Source organism: Nesoenas mayeri (genome assembly GCF_963082525.1).
Source record: "Nesoenas mayeri genome assembly, chromosome: 2".
NCBI classification, from domain to species: domain Eukaryota; kingdom Metazoa; phylum Chordata; class Aves; order Columbiformes; family Columbidae; genus Nesoenas; species Nesoenas mayeri.
The window spans coordinates 161,232,390-161,252,046 of NC_137543.1; the positions used below are offsets into that span (position 1 = coordinate 161,232,390).

The following is a 19,657-nucleotide window of genomic DNA, read 5'->3' on the forward strand; positions in this document are numbered from 1 at the left end:
CCAAACTGAGCTCAGCGCCAGCAGCCTTGCAGCACAGTGGTAACTCTGAATTTCCAGCTCCATCATATTTTGTAGCATTGTAAAAACTCTTAGAGGGGACAGAAAACATCAGGTGCTAGCAGGGTGGTTTATGTTCAGCTCCACTTAGATGTCAGATGAAAACAGCAGCCCTGACCCTGCAACCCTTCCTCACCTTAAACAACCACTGAAAAAATCAATGTGGTTGTACCTATAAGGCTTCTGGCATGAGTATGGGTGACTTGCAGAAGTGCAGGGTTGCAGAAGAACTGTGGAGGGATTTAGTAAGGGTAGCCTGGAAGGCAGAAGCACTAGTGCACTGAGTAAGTCCAGAGGTGGCCATGTGTTTCTTTCTAAAAATGAAATACCTTTGACTAATAATTTAGCTGAAGATATAAGGGACCCAGCTCTGAAGGTGACAGTGCCGGAGTCATGGCACGCCACGTCATTTAGGGTTAAAGTGTGGACCATCCCGTCCTGCTCAGAGATTTCGGTCACAAAGTTGTTGTGAAGGGGAGATCCATCGAGCCACCACTGCACGTTCTTCACGCCGGGGTGCGAGAGCTCGCAGGTGAACGTGGCCGACTCACCCACAAAGACGTCTGTGTCCTTTAAACCAGAAACTATGACTGCTGCTTCTTCTGTATAACAGAGCGAGAGAAGGTGCCAAAGGAAAACAAAAGCATGAACACAGACATGTCGCTTCCTGCAGAACTAGGCCAAGCAACACTGCAAGATGTCCAGAAGAGTTAAACTTGCCATGCTGTTCCAGGTAAAAAGAGATAAAATGTTCTTTAAAGGATTAAGACACCACCTTCCATCATTCACCTACTTGCAAACACAGTGTGCGTGTCTGCAAACACTGTTTCCTTGGGTGGAAACTCTACTCCATGACCAGGTCATGACTGGCTCTCCTGTGTGTTGCAACCATCAGCATTGACATGGTATGAGGTGGGAGGCAGAGAGTTAGCTTAAGATTTAAGTGTTTACTTACAGTGCTTTAAAAGAGTGATAAGTATATCAACAATGATAGAAGCACTAATCAGTAATAACAACAAATACAGTATTTTTAAGACCGCTGCTCCAAGCAAATAGTTTTTCAGTAGTACCGTTGTCTGCTGTGGTACACATTATGGTTAGTACATTGAACTACATTTACTTATAAAAAATGGTCCATCCTCAGCCCGGATGTGTTTATATCTTCACTGAAATCATGAAATAAATGAATGGACTTTTAACTGTTTGCATCTGTGATAAGTTTGGCCAGTTACTGTTGAAGATTTTGGGATAAGAAATCCGGGCAGCAAAACCAGAGCATTTCCAGCACATCTGACCTTACCTTGCACATACACAGAACCTGTGGTGATCTCGTATCCAGTGCTACAGGTATAATCCCCACAGTCATCAGGCTCTACACCATGGATGATCAGCTCAGCAACACTGCCTTTCTGCTTCATCTCGTACTTGGCACTGGGCTGGATGACCACCCCTCCTTTCCTCCACTCAACAGGGGCATCTGGCTTGGAGATCTCACAGTGCAAGACAGCAGTTCCCCCTTCTTCAGACTCTATGTTTTTCAGCTCCTTGTTAAACAGCACAGGCAGCACTGTGGTGGAGAAGCAACTGCATCAGTGACAGTGATCAGAGGTGAGAAACTTGCCTGAAAATTCTCTGGCTTGGCAGTTCCTTACTTTGTGAACCATAACTTGCTTGCTGGAAATGTTTGGAATACTGGTGGATGAAAGACTGGACGTGATAGTTTCAAAGGAAGGGAGGGAAGATACAAGCTAGACATGAGGAAGAAATTTATTATGCTGAGGGTCATAAAACACTGGCCCAGGTTGCCCAGGGAGGTGTTGGATGCCCCATCCCTTGAGAGATCCCAGGCCAGGCTGGATGGGGCTCTGAGCAGCCTGAGCTGGTGAAGATGTCCCTGCTCATGGCACTGGGGGAGCTTTGAAGTTCCCTTCCAACCCAACCTATTCTATTATTCTGTTGGCAAGCTCAGGGCAGGAGTTTTAGTTGTGCCATTGCCACTCATGGTGATCAGCTGCTGCTACCATGAGGTTGTCCACTGATGCTCCATAAAGGACTGACACAGGTCACAGGACCTCTAAGGGGCTTCACATGGGCACACACACAATTTTCAGTGTAAGCAGTGAGAGGTGCAACAGGATCAATCACATAATTTGGACATTCACTGAAATCACACTGAGCTGAGCACTGGTTTTGTGGGCTAAACTCAAGATCTAAAAGCACTATCTTGTTGCTTAAGTCCAAAGACACAGCACTCAGTATAAAATGAATAAAACCCTAAAATCCTAAACCATAGCAATTAGAAAAAGGCGAAGAGCCACAGTTCTTGGGCAGCTTGAGCACAAATAGGTATAATGGCTCAATATAAAATGGACCTGTTCTAGGTATGGTGAAATACTCCAGTCTCCCATTCTCAGGTAGCAGGCAAGTTTTCTAACTGCTCTTGTGCACACCCTTCATTAGCAGCAGCTGCAGTTTTGCTCCCAGCTCTCACAGCTGCAGTAATAAAATTTGGTTTAAAAGGCAAATATTTGGTTTAAAAGGCAAATAAATATTTGAAGAACAGATTGTGGATCAAACGCTTTCCCACACTTGTAATTCACATATATGGAGTGTTAATGATAATTCAGTGATAAAACTTCCATGTCACCCATCTGGAGGACACCCCTATAGAGGACAACATAAATTCTCTGCCTTCAAGCAAAGCTTCTCCTACCTTTCACTTGCAACGATGCAGTGGTTTGCTGATCCCCCGAGTCGCACGTGTAATCGCCAACATCCTGAGCATCAGCATCATAGATGAAGAGCTCTACACGTGTCCCCTCTTGCCGCATCTCATACTTGTCACTTGGCTGCAGCACCGTGTCTCCTTTCCTCCACTCCACCGGCACATTGGGTTTGGTCAGCTCGCAGTGCAGCACGGCCGTGCGTCCTTCCTCCACCTCCTCATTTTTCAGCCAGTGTTTGAAAAGCACGGGCAGGGCTTGAAAGGGGAATGGTGCAAAGAGGGGAAAAAAAAAATGAGTGAATCAAAAAAAAAAAATGGAGAAATATTTTATTTTTAAGGTACTGAATCCCATTCATGAAGTCCATGCATGATTCTGGTTGTGTTTGCCTAAGGAGTTCTGCCAGGGCAGGAATGCCTAAGTCTAAGTCAGACAGAGGAATTAATCCGCAAGACAAAAATCAGTTAGAATCATAGAAACATAGAATCATTTTGGTTGTGAGAGACCCTCAGGATCATTGAGTCCAACCATAACCTAACCTTGCACTAACCCGTGTCCCTGAGAACCTCATCTCTGCATTTGTCCAACCCTCCAGGGATGGTGACTCCACCACTGCCCTGGGCAGCCTGTTCCAATGCCCCACAGCCCTTTGGGGAAGAAATTCTTCCTAATATACGATACAAGCCTCCCCTGACGTAACTTGAGCCTCTTTCCTCTCTCCATGTGCTCCAGCGCCCTTACAACCTTGGTGGCCTCTGCTTCACTTGCTCCACTACCTCAACCTCCGTCTTGCACTGGAGAGCTCCAAAAATTGGCATGTCCACCTCTCACCTCTGCTGAGCAAAGAGGAAATCATACCTTTAACCTCGAGTTTGGCAGTGGTCTTCCCATCAGCGCTGTGGCAGCTATACTCCCCGGAGTCCTCATGGTTCAAATCCTGAATGACCAGTGTGTGGACCTTCCCCTCCTGCTTGATGCTGAACTTCTGGTTAGAGCGGATCACGGAGGTGCCTTTCTTCCACTCCACTGGGACATCAGGCCTGGACATCTCACAGGACAAGTGAGCCGTGCCACCCTCCTGTAACTCCAAGTTCTGGAGTGCCTTTACGAAGCTGACCGGAGCAACTGTGGGGAAGAAGGAACCAAGACCGCTTCAACCACCTAATCCAGCATTGCCCCCAGATCAGAACTGGGTGCCTATAGCTACACTGTGAACCAGATCAAAGAGGAACAAACAAGATAAGGTATTGACATGCCCTATCTTCCAAAATAATTCTAGATTAATTAATGGAAGTGTTTTTCACAGTTTTCAGATTTTTTTGAGTAAATATGGTCTAAAAACATGGTAAGTAGTAGATAATTCAGGGCATATTCTTTACATTCTTTAGCATTGACTCTAACATATCCTATCTGCTTGTTTCAGGATAAGTTGGATGGTCTTCAAAGGATGCCTGCTTCACTCCATGGGCTATAAAAAGGACTGAAATGGCTAGCTCACGTCACAGGTTCATAGAATTGTTTTGGTTGGACCAGACCTTTAAGACCAACTCCAACCATTAACCAAAGGCAGTCAGTAAACCATGTCCCTAAGAACCTCTTCTCTGCACCTCTTAAACACTTTCAGGATGGTGACTCCACCATTTCCCTGGACAACCTGTTCCAATGCCTGACAACCCTTTCAACATATCTAACTCTTAAATGCCTCAATCCCCCAAATTTCCAAGGACCTCTCAAACAGACCTCTCCAGAAGCTAAAGCAATGTTGGCAGTGCTCACCAGTACCTCCTCAATCCTTCTTCCCAGGAGGTTGCTCACCTTGGACCGTCAGCTGTGCTGCTGAGGTATGCTGCCCGACTTTGAAGCTGACGGGCCCACAGTCTTCCAGTGTCACCTTCCTCAGGATCAAAGTGTGTCGCGTCCCTTGGACTCTGATCTCATTCATTTCATTGGATTGCAGAGGAACATCCCCCAGGAACCACTGGGCGTCCTGAGTTGTTTCCCGGGACAACCTGCATTCAAATACTGCATCTTCTCCTTCACACGAAGTGACGTCCTTCAGCTTCTCCACTATGGTTGCTGCTGGTTCTTTAGGGAAAGGTCAATAGAGTTTGACACCTACTTTCAAGTGATGCTTCCTATTTTCCTGGATTAAACATTTCATTATGCTCTTTCTTGACAGTACTGTATTATTTGAAAGAATGACCACAAGGCACTAAGAGCTACATGCGTAGAAATGTAGTTACATGAGCACGGACTACTACGTTACCTTCTTAGAGATGCATAATGAATGTACGATTGTATACATACATTATGCACATATATTTGATAAAGTATGCATGTTATAGAATCATAGATTCATTTTGGTAGGAAGAAGAGACCCTCAATATCATCAAGTCCAACCATTATACTGTATTGTATGTATTATAAATATATATATTTATAATGCAATCTATGTATGGTGAAAATATTGTCGACATTATTTTAGTGGGTGACATTAACATTAAACCACAGAATCATTGACCAAAGACCCATTTGTGGTTCGCTAGAGATAACTCACTCCATTTGTATCCCTCTGAAATCAGTCTTATCTCTGAGATCCCCATGATTCAGTTTGGATAAAGGATGTCTAGCTGTCAAATTACTTAATTATGTGCCCCTTCCATGGTACAAAGCCCAGTTCAGCTGTTCAACATGCAAATCCCCACCTTTCACGAGCACGGCTGCAGTGGTTTGCTGGTCCCCCGTGTCACAGGTGTATTCCCCACCGTCAGCTTCACTCAGGTTGCAAATCGTCAGCTCAGCCACAGACCCAGCCTGGTGCATCTTGTATTTTTCACTTGGTCGCAGCACTGTCCCGGCCTTCTTCCACTTCACGGCAGCATTTGATTTTGAGATTTCACAGCTCAAAGTGACGGTGCCACCTTCTTCAGCTTGCTGGTTCTGTAGTGGTTTTGTGAAGGTTACTGGCAAAGCTAAACCAAGACAGATCAGAGGGGAAAAATAACGTTTCATTACTGTGTCACTAAGTCTTTTGTTTCGTGAAACTGTGGTGCCATTCCAAATTTGGTCCAAAATTACTTTAAAACTCAAACAAGAAATGTGAGAAAGTTCCGGATTTCCAGGAGTACTAAGGACTTCGCACTCCCCAAGAGTCACTGGGCACTGCACACACCGAGTATCTCTGGGAACATGTTCCTTTACACAGAAGCAGTCATGGATATGGTCTCTTGAGCATCTAACTGCATGTATCTCCAAAAGGATACCAAAGTTGCAACTCAAAAGCCTACACGTGATATCTAAATTATTGGGTATTTGAGAGGATGCATGGAGAAACATCATTATTCAATGCTCCTCATCTGAAAATTGGACCCAGAAGAGAGATGAACTCTGGAAGTCTCTACACTGATGTGTATCACTGATGGGTCAAGATGGAGTTTTGGTGGGTTGATTCACAATCTGCCACATGTAGAAGTTTAGTTCCTCAAGTCCAGCTCCCTAGAAGAACCTTGGTGGCTCCACAGTTACAGTTGAGTTGGTGTTTACAAGGGAAAGAGATGGGGTTCAAGAAATCAGAGTGAATTCACAGGAATTGGGTAACAGATGTGTGTAAGAGGAGATCGACCTGAAGGTGTTTGTGGGTGATGTAGGAACTGATGGCGTATTTTGTGGGATATCTGGGCAATAGCTGGGGTCAAGGCTTTTTGTACAGTTGCCTCTGCATTGAAGCCATCCCATTGTGCAGATGAGTCCTGCAGCCCCCGGCCTCTGATGATCCAGCAAAGAATAAGTAGGAGAGAGAATTTATGTCTTTGTGAAGACATGTGTCAGACCACATCACTGTTGATTCAAGAATCCTTATCACAAACAAAGGGCCAACCTCACTGGTAGAGTGTCCCTGACTCTTACGTATGGAACATCTACACTAAACTAGAACTCCCTAAAAGGTGAAGTGAAAGCTTTTTGTCACCTTTCACTACCAAGGATGTCATAGTTTGCTCATCACCAGAATCGCAGATGTAGTCTCCAGCATCCTTCAGTTGTAGATCATGGATTAGTAGCTCCACAGAAGAGCCCATATGCTTCATCTCACACTTATTGCTGGCCTCGAGCAAGACTGACCCTTTTTTCCACCTCACTGGTGCATCGTGTTTGGAGAGCTCAGCATGAAGGGTGACCATAGAGTCGTCCTCAGCTTCCTGGTTTCCAAGTATTTTTTCAAAGAGTGCTGGAGTGGCGGGGGCCACACACGGAGACACAAATGAGCAGCCACCATCAGAGGATCTGCTCACGGTACAAAAATTCTGGTATCACCGAATCCTGGCGCCAGTGTCACCGCAAGCCTGACCTTCATGGGAGAGCCCTCAAGGGATATTTCAAGAGATGACATTTCACAAGAACATCCTGGTTCCTCTTTAGTTTTGCTGATCTTGTATCCCAGAAAAAGTTACTGTAATATTGTATTTCTACCTGAGTACATTTTAAAAATTGATATATTGGCACATTGCACCTATTTTTGAGGCCTCAGGCACTAGAAGTGTTCAGGTGCCTCATTCATCATCTGGAATTGAGTTCCCAAGTAAGTTTGAGCACTTTGATTCTTGAGCACCATTTTCCCAGGTGGAACTACAGTTCAAAGGATGGTTAAACATCAGAAATGGTCTCATTCTAATTTTTGTTCCAGCCTTGGTTTTCTGAATGACCAGAGAGAGGCCCTTGGGTCTAGGACTGATGACACAGTTGGTGTCCCTTCATGTTCATTGCTCAAGACTCCACAGGACTTAACTTCTGAAAGCAAAAAGACTCAGCTGCTTTATACCAGCAAACTACATCTGAAGTCAAGTACAGTAGTTAACACCATCTCATTAATGCAAAGCTAAGGAAATGGAGCAAGTTTCTCATCTTAAAAAAACCCAAACCAACCTACCTTTCACAGTTAAAGTGGCTGTCGTTTGTTCATTTCCATTATCACAGGTGTATTTGCCAGAGTCTTTGGGTTTTAAGTGATAAATCTTTAAAGTGTGGATTGTTCCCTCCTGCCTGATTTCGTACTTGGAGCTGGGGGCGATCACCTGGGCACCCTTCTTCCACTCCACCGCAACGTTAGGCTGGGACACCTCGCAGCAGAGAACAGCTGTTTCTTCTTCCCGCAGCTCTGTGCTCTGTAATTTCACCTTAAAGACTGGAGGTGGCACTGAAATTACAAACACGGCAAAGGTATTTACAGTGTACTACAGTATTTACAGCTAAACAGTTAATAAAAAGTACTTTAACTTCTGTGTTATGTATTGGGGAGTTAAAACAAGTGAATAGATTTTGGATAAAGCTCACAAGTATTTGCTGAAGTTACTGAAGTACTAATAAAGGGGTTTACAGGTGTTTTAATGGGTTCAGGTGGGATGGGGACTTTGACCAGACCAACAGCTTCAAAAAGGGCAGGAGAAGGATGTTTGACTGAGAATTTCTTCTCAGTCATGAGAATGACTGAGATGTTTAGAGAAATGTTTAGAGAAAGACTCCAAAGAGGAAAGAAAAGAGAAGGGAAAGAGAAAACAATGAAAACTGTGGATCTGTCAATCCACCTACTGGAGCTACCCCAGTAATTTCTCCAGAATCCAGTCAGCTTCAGGACCTTGGTGACATATCCACTGTCTGCCCATGGTGATGACAGTATATGAGACCACATAAGTACATCATGGGTGGTCTGAAGCACAAGCATCCTACTGATGTGAGTTAACAAGGGGAGAATTACAGCCTAGAATTTACTATTAGCATAAGCAAAATGTCACCTGTCCTCACCAATCCCATTCCTTTCCCACATCACAGAAAGTCCTTACTTTTTACTGTGAGTTCTGCTGTCGATGTGTGTGGTCCCACTCGGAAAGTGATGGTGCCAATGTCCTGCTCAGTCACCTTCCTTAAAGTCAGGGTGTGAATCTTTCCTTTTTCCACTGAGATCTCATTCATTTCATTGTTTTGCAGGGCGACATCCTGGAGCTTCCATTCAACATCCCTTGCGTTTTCATGAGAAACCTGGCACCGGAACGTGACATCATCTCCTTCAAACACCACCATGTCCTTTAGGCCACTCACAATGGTCACATCAGGCTCTGCAAATAGTCCCATCAGTAGTCAAAACATGGATCAAACCATAGAAACACTGAATATAGGTTGGAGGGGACTTCTGGAGGTCTTTTGGTCCAACCACTGCTCAAAGCAGGGCCAGCTCACAGCAGGTTTCTCAGCGCCTTGTCCGGGTGAGCTTTAAGTACCTCCAAGGATGGAGATATCACAGCTTCTCACATCACTTTTCCAACACTGCTGGCTCACTACTTTCAGTGTACATGGTAAGGCGGCCGATATCTTTCAGTTAGTGGTTTTATTCATAGAATCATAGAATGCCAGGGATTGGAAGGGACCTCGAAAGCTCATCCAGTGCAATCCCCCCATGGAGCAGGAACACCCAGATGAGGTTACACAGGAAGGTGTCCAGGCAGGTTTTGAATGTCTGCAGAGAAGGAGACTCCACAACCCCCCTGGGCAGCCTAGGCCAGGCTCTGCCACCCTCACTGGGAAGAAGTTGCTTCTCATATTTAAGTGGAACCTCCTGTGTTCCAGTTTGTACCCATTGCCCCTTGTCCTATCATTGGTTGTCACCGAGAAGAGCCTGGCTCCATCCTCCTGACACTCACCCTTTATATATCTGTAAACATGAATGAGGTCCCCCCTCAGTGTCCTCTTGTCCAGCTCCAGAGCCCCAGCTCCCTCAGCCTTTCCTCACACGGGAGATGCTCCACTCCCTTCAGCATCTTTGTTGCCCTGCGCTGGACTCTCTCCAGCAGTTCCCTGTCCTGCTGGAACTGAGGGGCCACAACTGGACACAATATTCCAGGTGTGGTCTCCTTGCCCTTTCTCAGAGATACACTGAGTATTAATTTTTTTAAAATTACACATTTGATAATGTAATCGAGCGAATAAGATGTGAATGCTAGATGTCAAATTCAGGATTTTGAAAATTATTACATTTGCACTTAGATATCTTCACAGAATAACATCAAAACCTGATTCTCTGTACTGTCCTTTTGCAAACAGAATGGGAACTACTCTGTGCTGGGTTTCCAGCCTGGCTGGGGATCTGGCTGGCTCTGTGCCCTCAGCACGACTAACTGGATTAGCTTGAGAACAAGGCATTTGCTCTTCAGTTTGCTCGAGTCCTGCTTCTAGGACAGCTGGGCACCTGCAGGTCTGTGCAAAGATCATACAGACAGCCTGCAAAAGGCAAAAGCTGCATGTACCCCAAATCTGCTGGGCAACACCAAAGGGGAAGCCGTGCAGCTTTCATCTGAGCAAACAGAGCACATATTCATACAACCGAGGTCACCATCTGCACGAAAAATGGTGCAGCTGAGCATAATGTACAGAGTATCTACAGTATCAAGTAGCCTGTAGAGATGCTTGCAGTGATTGTTCCACACTGGCGGTCCGACCCAAAAGCAAGCTCTGTCTGTAATGATATGAAGGCCAGATGCAGCTGCCATGTGACTGGAAGCTGGGGAACAGACCATCTGTTCACTCACATGCATATGATGTCAAGCAAATATTTCAAGCTATGAGTCAAAAACTACAGCTGCCTTATCCTCCCCTGTCCACCAAGTGAATCTTGTGTGGCAGGAACAGAATAGCAAGTAGAATTGCAACCCTGGACTTTAGCAGGGCTAACTTTGGCCTTTTCAAGCAATTGCTGGGGGAAATCCCATGGGCAAGACTGCTTGAAGGAAAAGGGGCCCAAGAGAGCTGGATTGCATTCAGAGATTGCTTCTTCCGTGTTCAGGATCAGAGCATCCCCACACGTAGGAAGTCAAGGAAGGGAGCCAGGAGGCCTGCGTGGTTGAATAGGAATCTATTGGGTATGCTCAAGCAGAAGAGGAGAGTTTACAGGTCATGGAAGCAGGGGCTGGCCACTTGGGAAGAATATAAGGCTGCTGTTAGAGGATGTAGGAAGGCAGCTAGGATAGCCAAGGCCTCCTTAGAATTACAGCTGGCGAGAGGGGTCAAGGACAGCAAAAAGAACTTTTTCAAATACATAGCGGATAAAACTAATACCAGAGGCAATGTAGGCCCACTGAGGAATGGGGTGGGTGCCCTGGTGGCGGAAGATACAGAGAAGGCAGAATTACTGAATGCCTTCTTTGTCTCTGTCTACTCTGCCGGAGGCTGTCCTGGGGAGCCCTGTACCCCTGAGACCCCAGATGAAGCCAGGTCAATGGAGGAGTTTGCTTTAGTTGATGAGGACTGGGTTAAGGAGCAATTAAATAGACTGGACATCCATAAATCCATGGGTCCAGATGGGATGCATCCGTGGGTGCTGAGGGAGCTGGCTGAGGTCATTGCTGGACCGCTCTCCATCATCTTTGCCAAGTCTTGGGAAACGGGAGAGGTGCCCGAGGATTGGAGGAAAGCAAATGTCACTCCAGTCTTCAAAAAGGGCAAGAAGGAGGACCCGGGTAACTATAGACCGGTCAGCCTCACCTCTGTCCCTGGGAAAGTAATGGAACAACTTATCCTTGGTGCTATCTCAAGGCATATCAGGGATAAGAAGGTTATTAGGGGCAGTCAGCATGGCTTTACCAAGGGTAAGTCATGCTTGACCAACCTCATAGCCTTTTATGAGAATGTTACAAGGTGGATGGATGATGGCAGAGCCGTGGATGTGGTCTACCTTGACTTCAGTAAAGCCTTTGACACAGTCTCCCACAGCATCCTAGTTGCTAAGTTGCAGAGGTGTGGTCTAGACAATAGAGTAGTGAGGTGGGTTACAAACTGGCTTAAGGAGAGAAGCCAGAGAGTGGTAGTCAATGGTGTGGAGTCTAGTTGGAGACCAGTATCTAGTGGAGTACCTCAGGGGTCAGTACTGGGGCCAGTATTATTCAATATATTCATTAACGACTTAGACGAGGGAATAGAGTGTACTATCAGCAAGTTTGCTGATGACACTAAGCTGGGAGGAGTGGCTGACACGCCAGAAGGCTGTGCTGCCATCCAGCGAGACCTAGACAGGCTGGAGAGTTGGGCGGGGAATAACCTAATGAAATTTAACAAGGGAAAGTGTAGAGTCCTGCATCTGGGCAGGAACAACCCCAGGTTCCAGTATCGGTTGGGAAATTACATATTAGAGAGCAGTGTAGGGGAAAGGGACCTGGGGATCCTGGTGGACAATAGGATGACCATGAGCCAGCACTGTGCCCTTGTGGCCAGGAAGGCCAATGGCATCCTGGGATGTATTAGAAGCGGGGTGGTTAGTAGATCAAGAGAGGTCCTCCTTCCCCTCTACTCTGCCCTGGTGAGACCCCATCTGGAATATTGTGTCCAGTTCTGGGCCCCTCAGTTCAAGAAGGACAAGGAACTGCTGGAGAGGGTCCAGCGTAGGGCAACCAAGATGATTAAGGGAGTGGAGCACCTCCCTTATGAGGAAAGGCTGAGGGAGCTGGGTCTCTTTAGTTTGGAGAAGAGGAGACTGAGGGGTGACCTTATTAATGTTTATAAATATATAAAAGGTGAGTGCCATGAGGATGGAGCCAGGCTCTTCTCGTTGGCAAACAATGATAGGACAAGGGGCAATGGGATCAAGCTGGAACACAAGAGGTTCCACTTAAATTTGAGAAAAAACTTCTTCTCAGTAAGGGTGACAGAGCCTGGAACAGGCTGCCCAGGGGGGTTGTGGAGTCTCCTTCTCTGGAGACATTCAAGACCCACCTGGACATGTTCCTGTGCAACCTCACTTAGGCGTTCCTGCTCCAGCAGGGGGATTGGACTAGATGATCTTTTGAGGTCCCTTCCAATCCAGAACATACTGTGATACTGTGATACTGTAATCTTTGCTTCAGTGCATTCATTGACCATAATACATATATATATATTTTTAATGATACTGTTCCTATGCTTTGTGTTTATCACGATTGTTTATCATAAACAGTTTTTTCCCATATTTTTATAGTATTTGTCTAGATAGAAGGGTGAGTCTATATTTTACCTTCAATTGACATTCTAGAAGTCTGGCAGTATTTGTATTTCATTGCCTATTTTAGTTGGGTGAGCCTCCTAATCTGAATAAGACAGAGGTAGAAAGCCATGGCAAAACTATTAATGAAATTTCCAGAAGGAACCTGTTCTTTTCCTGCTCTATAACTGAGGAAGACTTTGCTAAGGTGGTGTTCAGATTCATGGACTTTTGATTGCTTGTTGCTTCAGTGCCCATAAAGGTTTATGTTCTTATGTGACAGCAAAGTTTAGCTGCTTTGGTTTTATGACAGAGTTAGGCCAAAGAGCCCAGCCCAGGGCTCTGAGCAGCCTGATGTGGATGAAGATGTCTCTGCTCATGGCAGAGGGGTTGGACTGGATGAGCTTTGAAGGTCCCTTCCAACCCACACTAGTCCTCGATTCTATCTTAGCATCCTAAAGTGAAAATCCCCTTGCCCAAATAAATGTGTCTTGCCTTTCACGGTCAGTTTTGCAGAACTGGTCTCATCTCCAGCCTTGCACGAGTACTCTCCGGCATCGCCAGGCTCCAGGCGGTGAACACGCAGCTCGCGGATGGTGCCGTCCTGCCACATTTCGTACTTGGAGCTTGGGCGAAGGACCGCTCCATCTTTCCTCCACTCCACTTCTGCTTTGCTGATGGAAATCTCACAGCGCAGCCTGGCCGTTCCTCCCACTTCCACCTCTTCGTTCTTCAGCTGCTGCGTCAGCCGGGGTTTGATGGCTGCAAATTGAAAAGCAATTAATGCATGATCCATTAGTTTCAATGTCAGGTCTCCAGAACTCAGTGCAAGGCACCTGGGGTCTGATGCTGCAGAAAAAAAACTTACGTTAAGTGGTTATGTGATAATAACAACCCTTTTTCTCTATAAACAGACCTATGTTCTTTATATCTAGACAAACAGAGGACCAGAAAGTTTCCCCAATATGTTTGTTTGCCGTAAATTCAAAGGTGTCCACATTACACCTTTCATGTGTTTGCTCTGGGCATTGGGAACTCCCACACATAACTATCTTTACTAAACAAAGTTTGGTACTTTCTGATTATAACTAGTGCAAAGCTGTCTATTTTTATAGAAATACTTGTGACTTCCAACACCATAAATGATGCAAAGCTTTAAATACATCTCTCATTGCTAGGTTTTCAAGACACTAGACAATCCAGACAACATACACACAAACAAACCACATTTATACAAGTAGGACATGGGACAGCTCAGACAATGGCTTGTCACTGATGAAAAAGGGAATATCCATCACGTGTGTGTGTGAGTGGGTGTGAAAACAGGAATATCAGCGTTTGTGTTTCTTCTGTCTGAAACCTGTTGCAATACATGCAAAGCAAACACAGGGCTCACTCATTTGCAGTTGACCCAGAGACTGCTTCATGGGTCAGGTTTAGCCAAGAGGATGGGGTTTGGAAGGCTGTGGCTTAGATCAAAGCCACAAGTTCCACCCAAGAGTCTGAGATGACCATGAACATTTCAGAGATGTTGCTTAATCACAGACAGTATTCCTGGTTTGTTTGAACGCAGTGTTCTCAGGATCTTCATGGGGGGGTATTACAAAAATTGACAATAGTATTTTTTTTTTTTTAAATGCTTTTGTAAATGATGTATGGTTGCTTATTGTTTTAATTGAACCAGCAATGAATGCAAAGTGCCAAAAATAAAGCTCTGTCAGAATTTAAAAATCCTCATGATGCAGAGCTTCTTGCTTTTATCATATCACAGGAAGAGGTCAAGACACTGTACACTGTGCTTTACAGGTTTAAATAGCCATTCTACAAATCCTGTCCCACAAGATACACTTTTCTGTGTTCTAGTTTACCACAGGGCACCTGCTTTCCTCGTTATTTTAACTTTTGGAGGGGTTCATTCACCACTAAATAAAAGAATATCCTGCACACAATTTCACAAATGCCTTTTATCCTCTGTTCTGTTCTGATGCAATGCTAACCATTCACTCTGAGGACTGCCGTGCTCTGCTGGTCTCCTGTATCACATGAGTAATCAGAGGCATCTTCTGGCTCTACGTTATGGATCACCAGTTCAGCTGTGCGACCACTTAATTTAATTTCATATTTGGCGCATGGGAAGAGCTCCATGGTGCCTTTCCTCCACTCCACTGTCGCGTTATCCTTTGTCAGCTCGCACTGAAATTTCACCGCGGCTCCTTCTTCTGCCTCCTTGTCTTTGAGCTCCTTTTTGAAAAGAATGGGCAGAGCTAAAGGGGGAAAAAAGAAGCAACAGGAGCTTTTATTGAAGACTGAGTCAAGTCCTGATTAACACAGTAAGACTGACACTTAGGAGAGCAAGATATTGTGTTTTGCATGTGCTATATTCTTAAGAAGGATCCAAGTTTTCTAATTTGCCTGGAACTCCTCGTAGAAGTTTGTGCATCAGAAACAGCTATCGACTCTTTTATTCCCTTTTTTCCTCGACTGAAATCCTTCCCAGGGTTGAATTCTTTGAATGAATTTATCCTTCAGTTGATCTGACAATTATCTCAAGAGTAAAGATATTTGAAAGATCATGGACAGCCTTGACAGATCAGGAAGGTCGTTGTCAGTCCAGTTCCAGGATTTGGAAGAAAATCTTTCTTTAAATACTAAACCACATCACAGTATCACAGTATCACAGTATGTTCTGGATTGGAAGGGACCTCAAAAGATCATCTAGTCCAATCCCCCTGCTGGAGCAGGAACGCCTAAGTGAGGTTGCACAGGAACATGTCCAGGTGGGTCTTGAATGTCTCCAGAGAAGGAGACTCCACAACCCCCCTGGGCAGCCTGTTCCAGTGCTCTGTCACCCTTACTGAGAAGAAGTTTCTTCTCAAATTTAAGTGGAACCTCTTGTGTTCCAGCTTGATCCCATTGCCCCTTGTCCTATCATTGTTTGCCAACGAGAAGAGCCTGGCTCCATCCTCATGGCACTCATCTTTTATATATTTATAAACATTAATAAGGTCACCCCTCAGTCTCCTCTTCTCCAAACTAAAGAGACCCAGCTCCCTCAGCCTTTCCTCATAAGGGAGGTGCTCCACTCCCTTAATCATCTTGGTTGCCCTACGCTGGACCCTCTCCAGCAGTTCCTTGTCCTTCTTGAACTGAGGGGCCCAGAACTGGACACAATATTCCAGATGGGGTCTCACCAGGGCAGAGTAGAGGGGAAGGAGGACCTCTCTTGATCTACTAACCACCCCGCTTCTAATACATCCCAGGATGCCATTGGCCTTCCTGGCCACAAAGGCACAGTGCTGGCTCATGGTCATCCTGTTGTCCACCAGGATCCCCAGGTCCCTTTCCCCTACACTGCTCTCTAATATGTAATTTCCCAACCGATACTGGAACCTGGGGTTGTTCCTGCCCAGATGCAGGACTCTACACTTTTCCTTGTTAAATTTCATTAGGTTATTCCCCGCCCAACTCTCCAGCCTGTCTAGGTCTCGCTGGATGGCAGCACAGCCTTCTGGCGTGTCAGCCACTCCTCCCAGCTTAGTGTCATCAGCAAACTTGCTGATAGTACACTCTATTCCCTCGTCTAAGTCGTTAATGAATATATTGAATAATACTGGCCCCAGTACTGACCCCTGAGGTACTCCACTAGATACTGGTCTCCAACTAGACTTCGCACCATTGACTACCACTCTCTGGCTTCTCTCCTTAAGCCAGTTTGTAACCCACCTCACTACTCTATTGTCTAGACCACACCTCTGCAACTTAGCAACTAGGATGCTGTGGGAGACTGTGTCAAAGGCTTTACTGAAGTCAAGGTAGACCACATCCACGGCTCTGCCATCATCCATCCACCTTGTAACATTCTCATAAAAGGCTATGAGGTTGGTCAAGCATGACTTACCCTTGGTAAAGCCATGCTGACTGCCCCTAATAACCTTCTTATCCTTGATATGCCTTGAGATAGCACCAAGGATAAGTTGTTCCATTACTTTCCCAGGGACAGAGGTGAGGCTGACCGGTCTATAGTTACCCGGGTCCTCCTTCTTGCCCTTTTTGAAGATTGGAGTGACATTTGCTTTCCTCCAATCCTCGGGCACCTCTCCCGTTTCCCAAGACTTGGCAAAGATGATGGAGAGCGGTCCAGCAATGACCTCAGCCAGCTCCCTCAGCACCCGCGGATGCATCCCATCTGGACCCATGGATTTATGGATGTCCAGTCTATTTAATTGCTCCTTAACCCAGTCCTCATCAACTAAAGCAAGCTCCTCCATTGACCTCGCTTCATCTGGGGTCTCAGGGGTACAGGGCTCCCCAGGACAGCCTCCGGCAGAGTAGACAGAGACAAAGAAGGCATTCAGTAATTCTGCCTTCTCTGTATCTTCCGCCACCAGGGCACCCACCCCATTCCTCAGTGGGCCTACATTGCCTCTGGTATTAGTTTTATCCGCTATGTATTTGAAAAAGTTCTTTTTGCTGTCCTTGACCCCTCTCGCCAGCTGTAATTCTAAGGAGGCCTTGGCTATCCTAGCTGCCTTCCTACATCCTCTAACAGCAGCCTTATATTCCTCCCAAGTGGCCAGCCCCTGCTTCCATGACCTGTAAACTCTCCTCTTCTGCTTGAACATACCCAATAGATTCCTATTCAACCACGCAGGCCTCCTGGCTCCCTTCCTTGACTTCCTACGTGTGGGGATGCTCTGATCCTGAGCGCGGAAGAAGCAATCTCTGAATGCAATCCAGCTCTCTTGGGCCCCTTTTCCTTCAAGCAGTCTTGCCCATGGGATTTCCCCCAGCAATTGCTTGAAAAGGCCAAAGTTAGCCCTGCTAAAGTCCAGGGTTGCAATTCTACTTGCTATTCTGTTCCTGCCACACAAGATGCTGAACTCCACCATCTCGTGGTCACTGCAACCCAGGCAGCCCTCAACCTTTACTGCTTCGACCAGACCCTCCTTGTTAGTGAGGATGAGATCCAGCAGTGCACCTCTCCTAGTCGGCTCCTCCACCATCTGCATGAGGAAGTTATCATCAATGCACTGGAGGAATCTCCTGGACTGTGGCTGGCTGGCTGAATGGTCCTTCCAGCAAACATCAGGGAAGTTAAAATCACCCACAACAACCAGGGCCTGTGACTGCGAGGCCACTCTCAGCTGCCCATAGAAGGCCTCATCAACTTCCTCAGCCTGATCTGGTGGCCTGTAACAGATGCCCACAACAGTGTCACCCCTGCCAGCCTGCCCCTTGATCCTGACCCATACACTCTCAACTCGCTCATTATCCACTCCTGGGCAGAATTTAGTACATTGTAGTTGCTCTCTCACATAGAGAGCAACTCCACCACCACGCCTGGCTGGCCTGTCTTTTCTGAAAAGGGCATAGCCATCCATGACCACATTCCAGTCATGTGAACTGTCCCACCATGTTTCTGTAATTGCCACCAGGTCATAATCTCCCAGCCGAACATAGGATTCTAACTCCTCCTGCTTATTCCCCATGCTGCGCGCATTGGTGTACAGGCATTTCAAGGAGCGAGCAGAGCACTCCCATTTCTCCCTAGGAGCATAAGAGGCCATCTGGTCCTCATCAGTTCTAGAATGCTGCCCCACTGGGACAAGCCCAGCTACAACCCCATCCCCCTTCGAGCCTAGTTTAAAGCTCTCCAAATGAGCCCAGCTAATTCCTGCCCCAGCATTCTTTTGCCCCTCTGAGATAAACCTTTCCCACGTGACACTGTCCGGACTGGTGTCTTATAGAACCAACCATTATCAAAAAATCCAAGCCCTGCCTGTAGCACCACTCTTGGAGCCAACCATTTAGAGAATGAATTTTCCTATTCCATCCCACATCGTCACTTGAAGATGGAAGGAGTGAAGAAAAGATCACTTGAGCCCCTGAGTCTTTCACCATCCTTCCCAAGACCTTGAAATCATTCTTCATTGCCCTCAGACTACGGGAAGCAGCTTCCTCCCCATCTGTCTGGAAGACCAGCAGCGGGTAGTAGTCTGTCGGGTGCACCAGTCTTGGGAGCTCATATCATATGGAATGCCCAGACATTATGTTAAAGCATTGCTCTTTCTTTAATTTCTCCCCAGCCATAAAGCTAGAAAGTATTTCTTCTTAGAACCCAAAACTCAAATGCAGCACTGGAAGAACAAATTCTCATCCTCTTCCTTTCTCATTAAAAAATAAAATAAAATAAAATTTAAAATAATAATAATAATAATAATAAATCATCCTAGTAGATCATGAAAATATTTATAGAGAAAAAAAATCATGTACTTAAAAATATTCACAACCAAACTGTTGCATTGTATGTTGGATGGAATCTATTGCTTTAGGAGTCAGCTCCCACCACCTACCTTTCACATTCAAAGATGCCTTGGTTTCCTGATCCCCAGTATCACAGCTGTATTCTCCTGTGTCTTCTAACTTGAGATTATGTATTAAGAGCTCTACCAGGCATTCCCTCTGCCTCATTTCATATTTCTGGCTGGGCTGCAGCCCCACTCCTCCTTTCCTCCATTCCACTGCAGCATTGGGTTTCGATAGCTCACAGCAGAATGTGGCTGTGCATCCTTCCTCTGACTCCTTATTTTGTAGGTGTTGCTTAAATGTGACAGGCAGTGCTGCAAAATTTGAGAGGGAAATGTTTTAAGAGTGTTTTAGCCCAAAAAAGACTCAATCCTACCATCATTCTTCAGAAATGGACTATTATAGTGATTCCACAGTCCTTGGGCTATAACTCTCTGTCTTGATAGCATATTTCTTGAACCATTATGTGAATCAAGAGCTGAAGGCATATGGTGAGGTGAGAAAAGATCTGGTCTTAGAAAGTGGTCCATAGAATGTCCTGCTTTGTGATCTGAAGAAGTCAGACTTTTCTGTGGAA

At 45.8% G+C, this 19,657-nt stretch overlaps 1 protein-coding gene across 1 annotated transcript in view; it reads right to left on the reverse strand.

The window, feature by feature from the left end:
* OBSCN (obscurin, cytoskeletal calmodulin and titin-interacting RhoGEF) overlaps positions 1-19,657 on the reverse strand; it is a gene marked incomplete at both ends in the record, with an annotated part of 192,075 nt that overhangs the window by 82,006 nt on the left and 90,412 nt on the right. Inside the window, 11 exons of the mRNA XM_080340366.1 lie at positions 387-659; positions 1,358-1,624; positions 2,771-3,037; positions 3,639-3,905; positions 4,596-4,865; positions 5,486-5,752; positions 7,705-7,971; positions 8,615-8,887; positions 13,270-13,536; positions 14,772-15,038; positions 19,128-19,394. Coding sequence (XP_080196492.1) covers positions 387-659; positions 1,358-1,624; positions 2,771-3,037; positions 3,639-3,905; positions 4,596-4,865; positions 5,486-5,752; positions 7,705-7,971; positions 8,615-8,887; positions 13,270-13,536; positions 14,772-15,038; positions 19,128-19,394 — 2,952 coding nt within the window. The remainder of the gene's footprint in view (positions 1-386; positions 660-1,357; positions 1,625-2,770; positions 3,038-3,638; positions 3,906-4,595; positions 4,866-5,485; positions 5,753-7,704; positions 7,972-8,614; positions 8,888-13,269; positions 13,537-14,771; positions 15,039-19,127; positions 19,395-19,657) is intronic.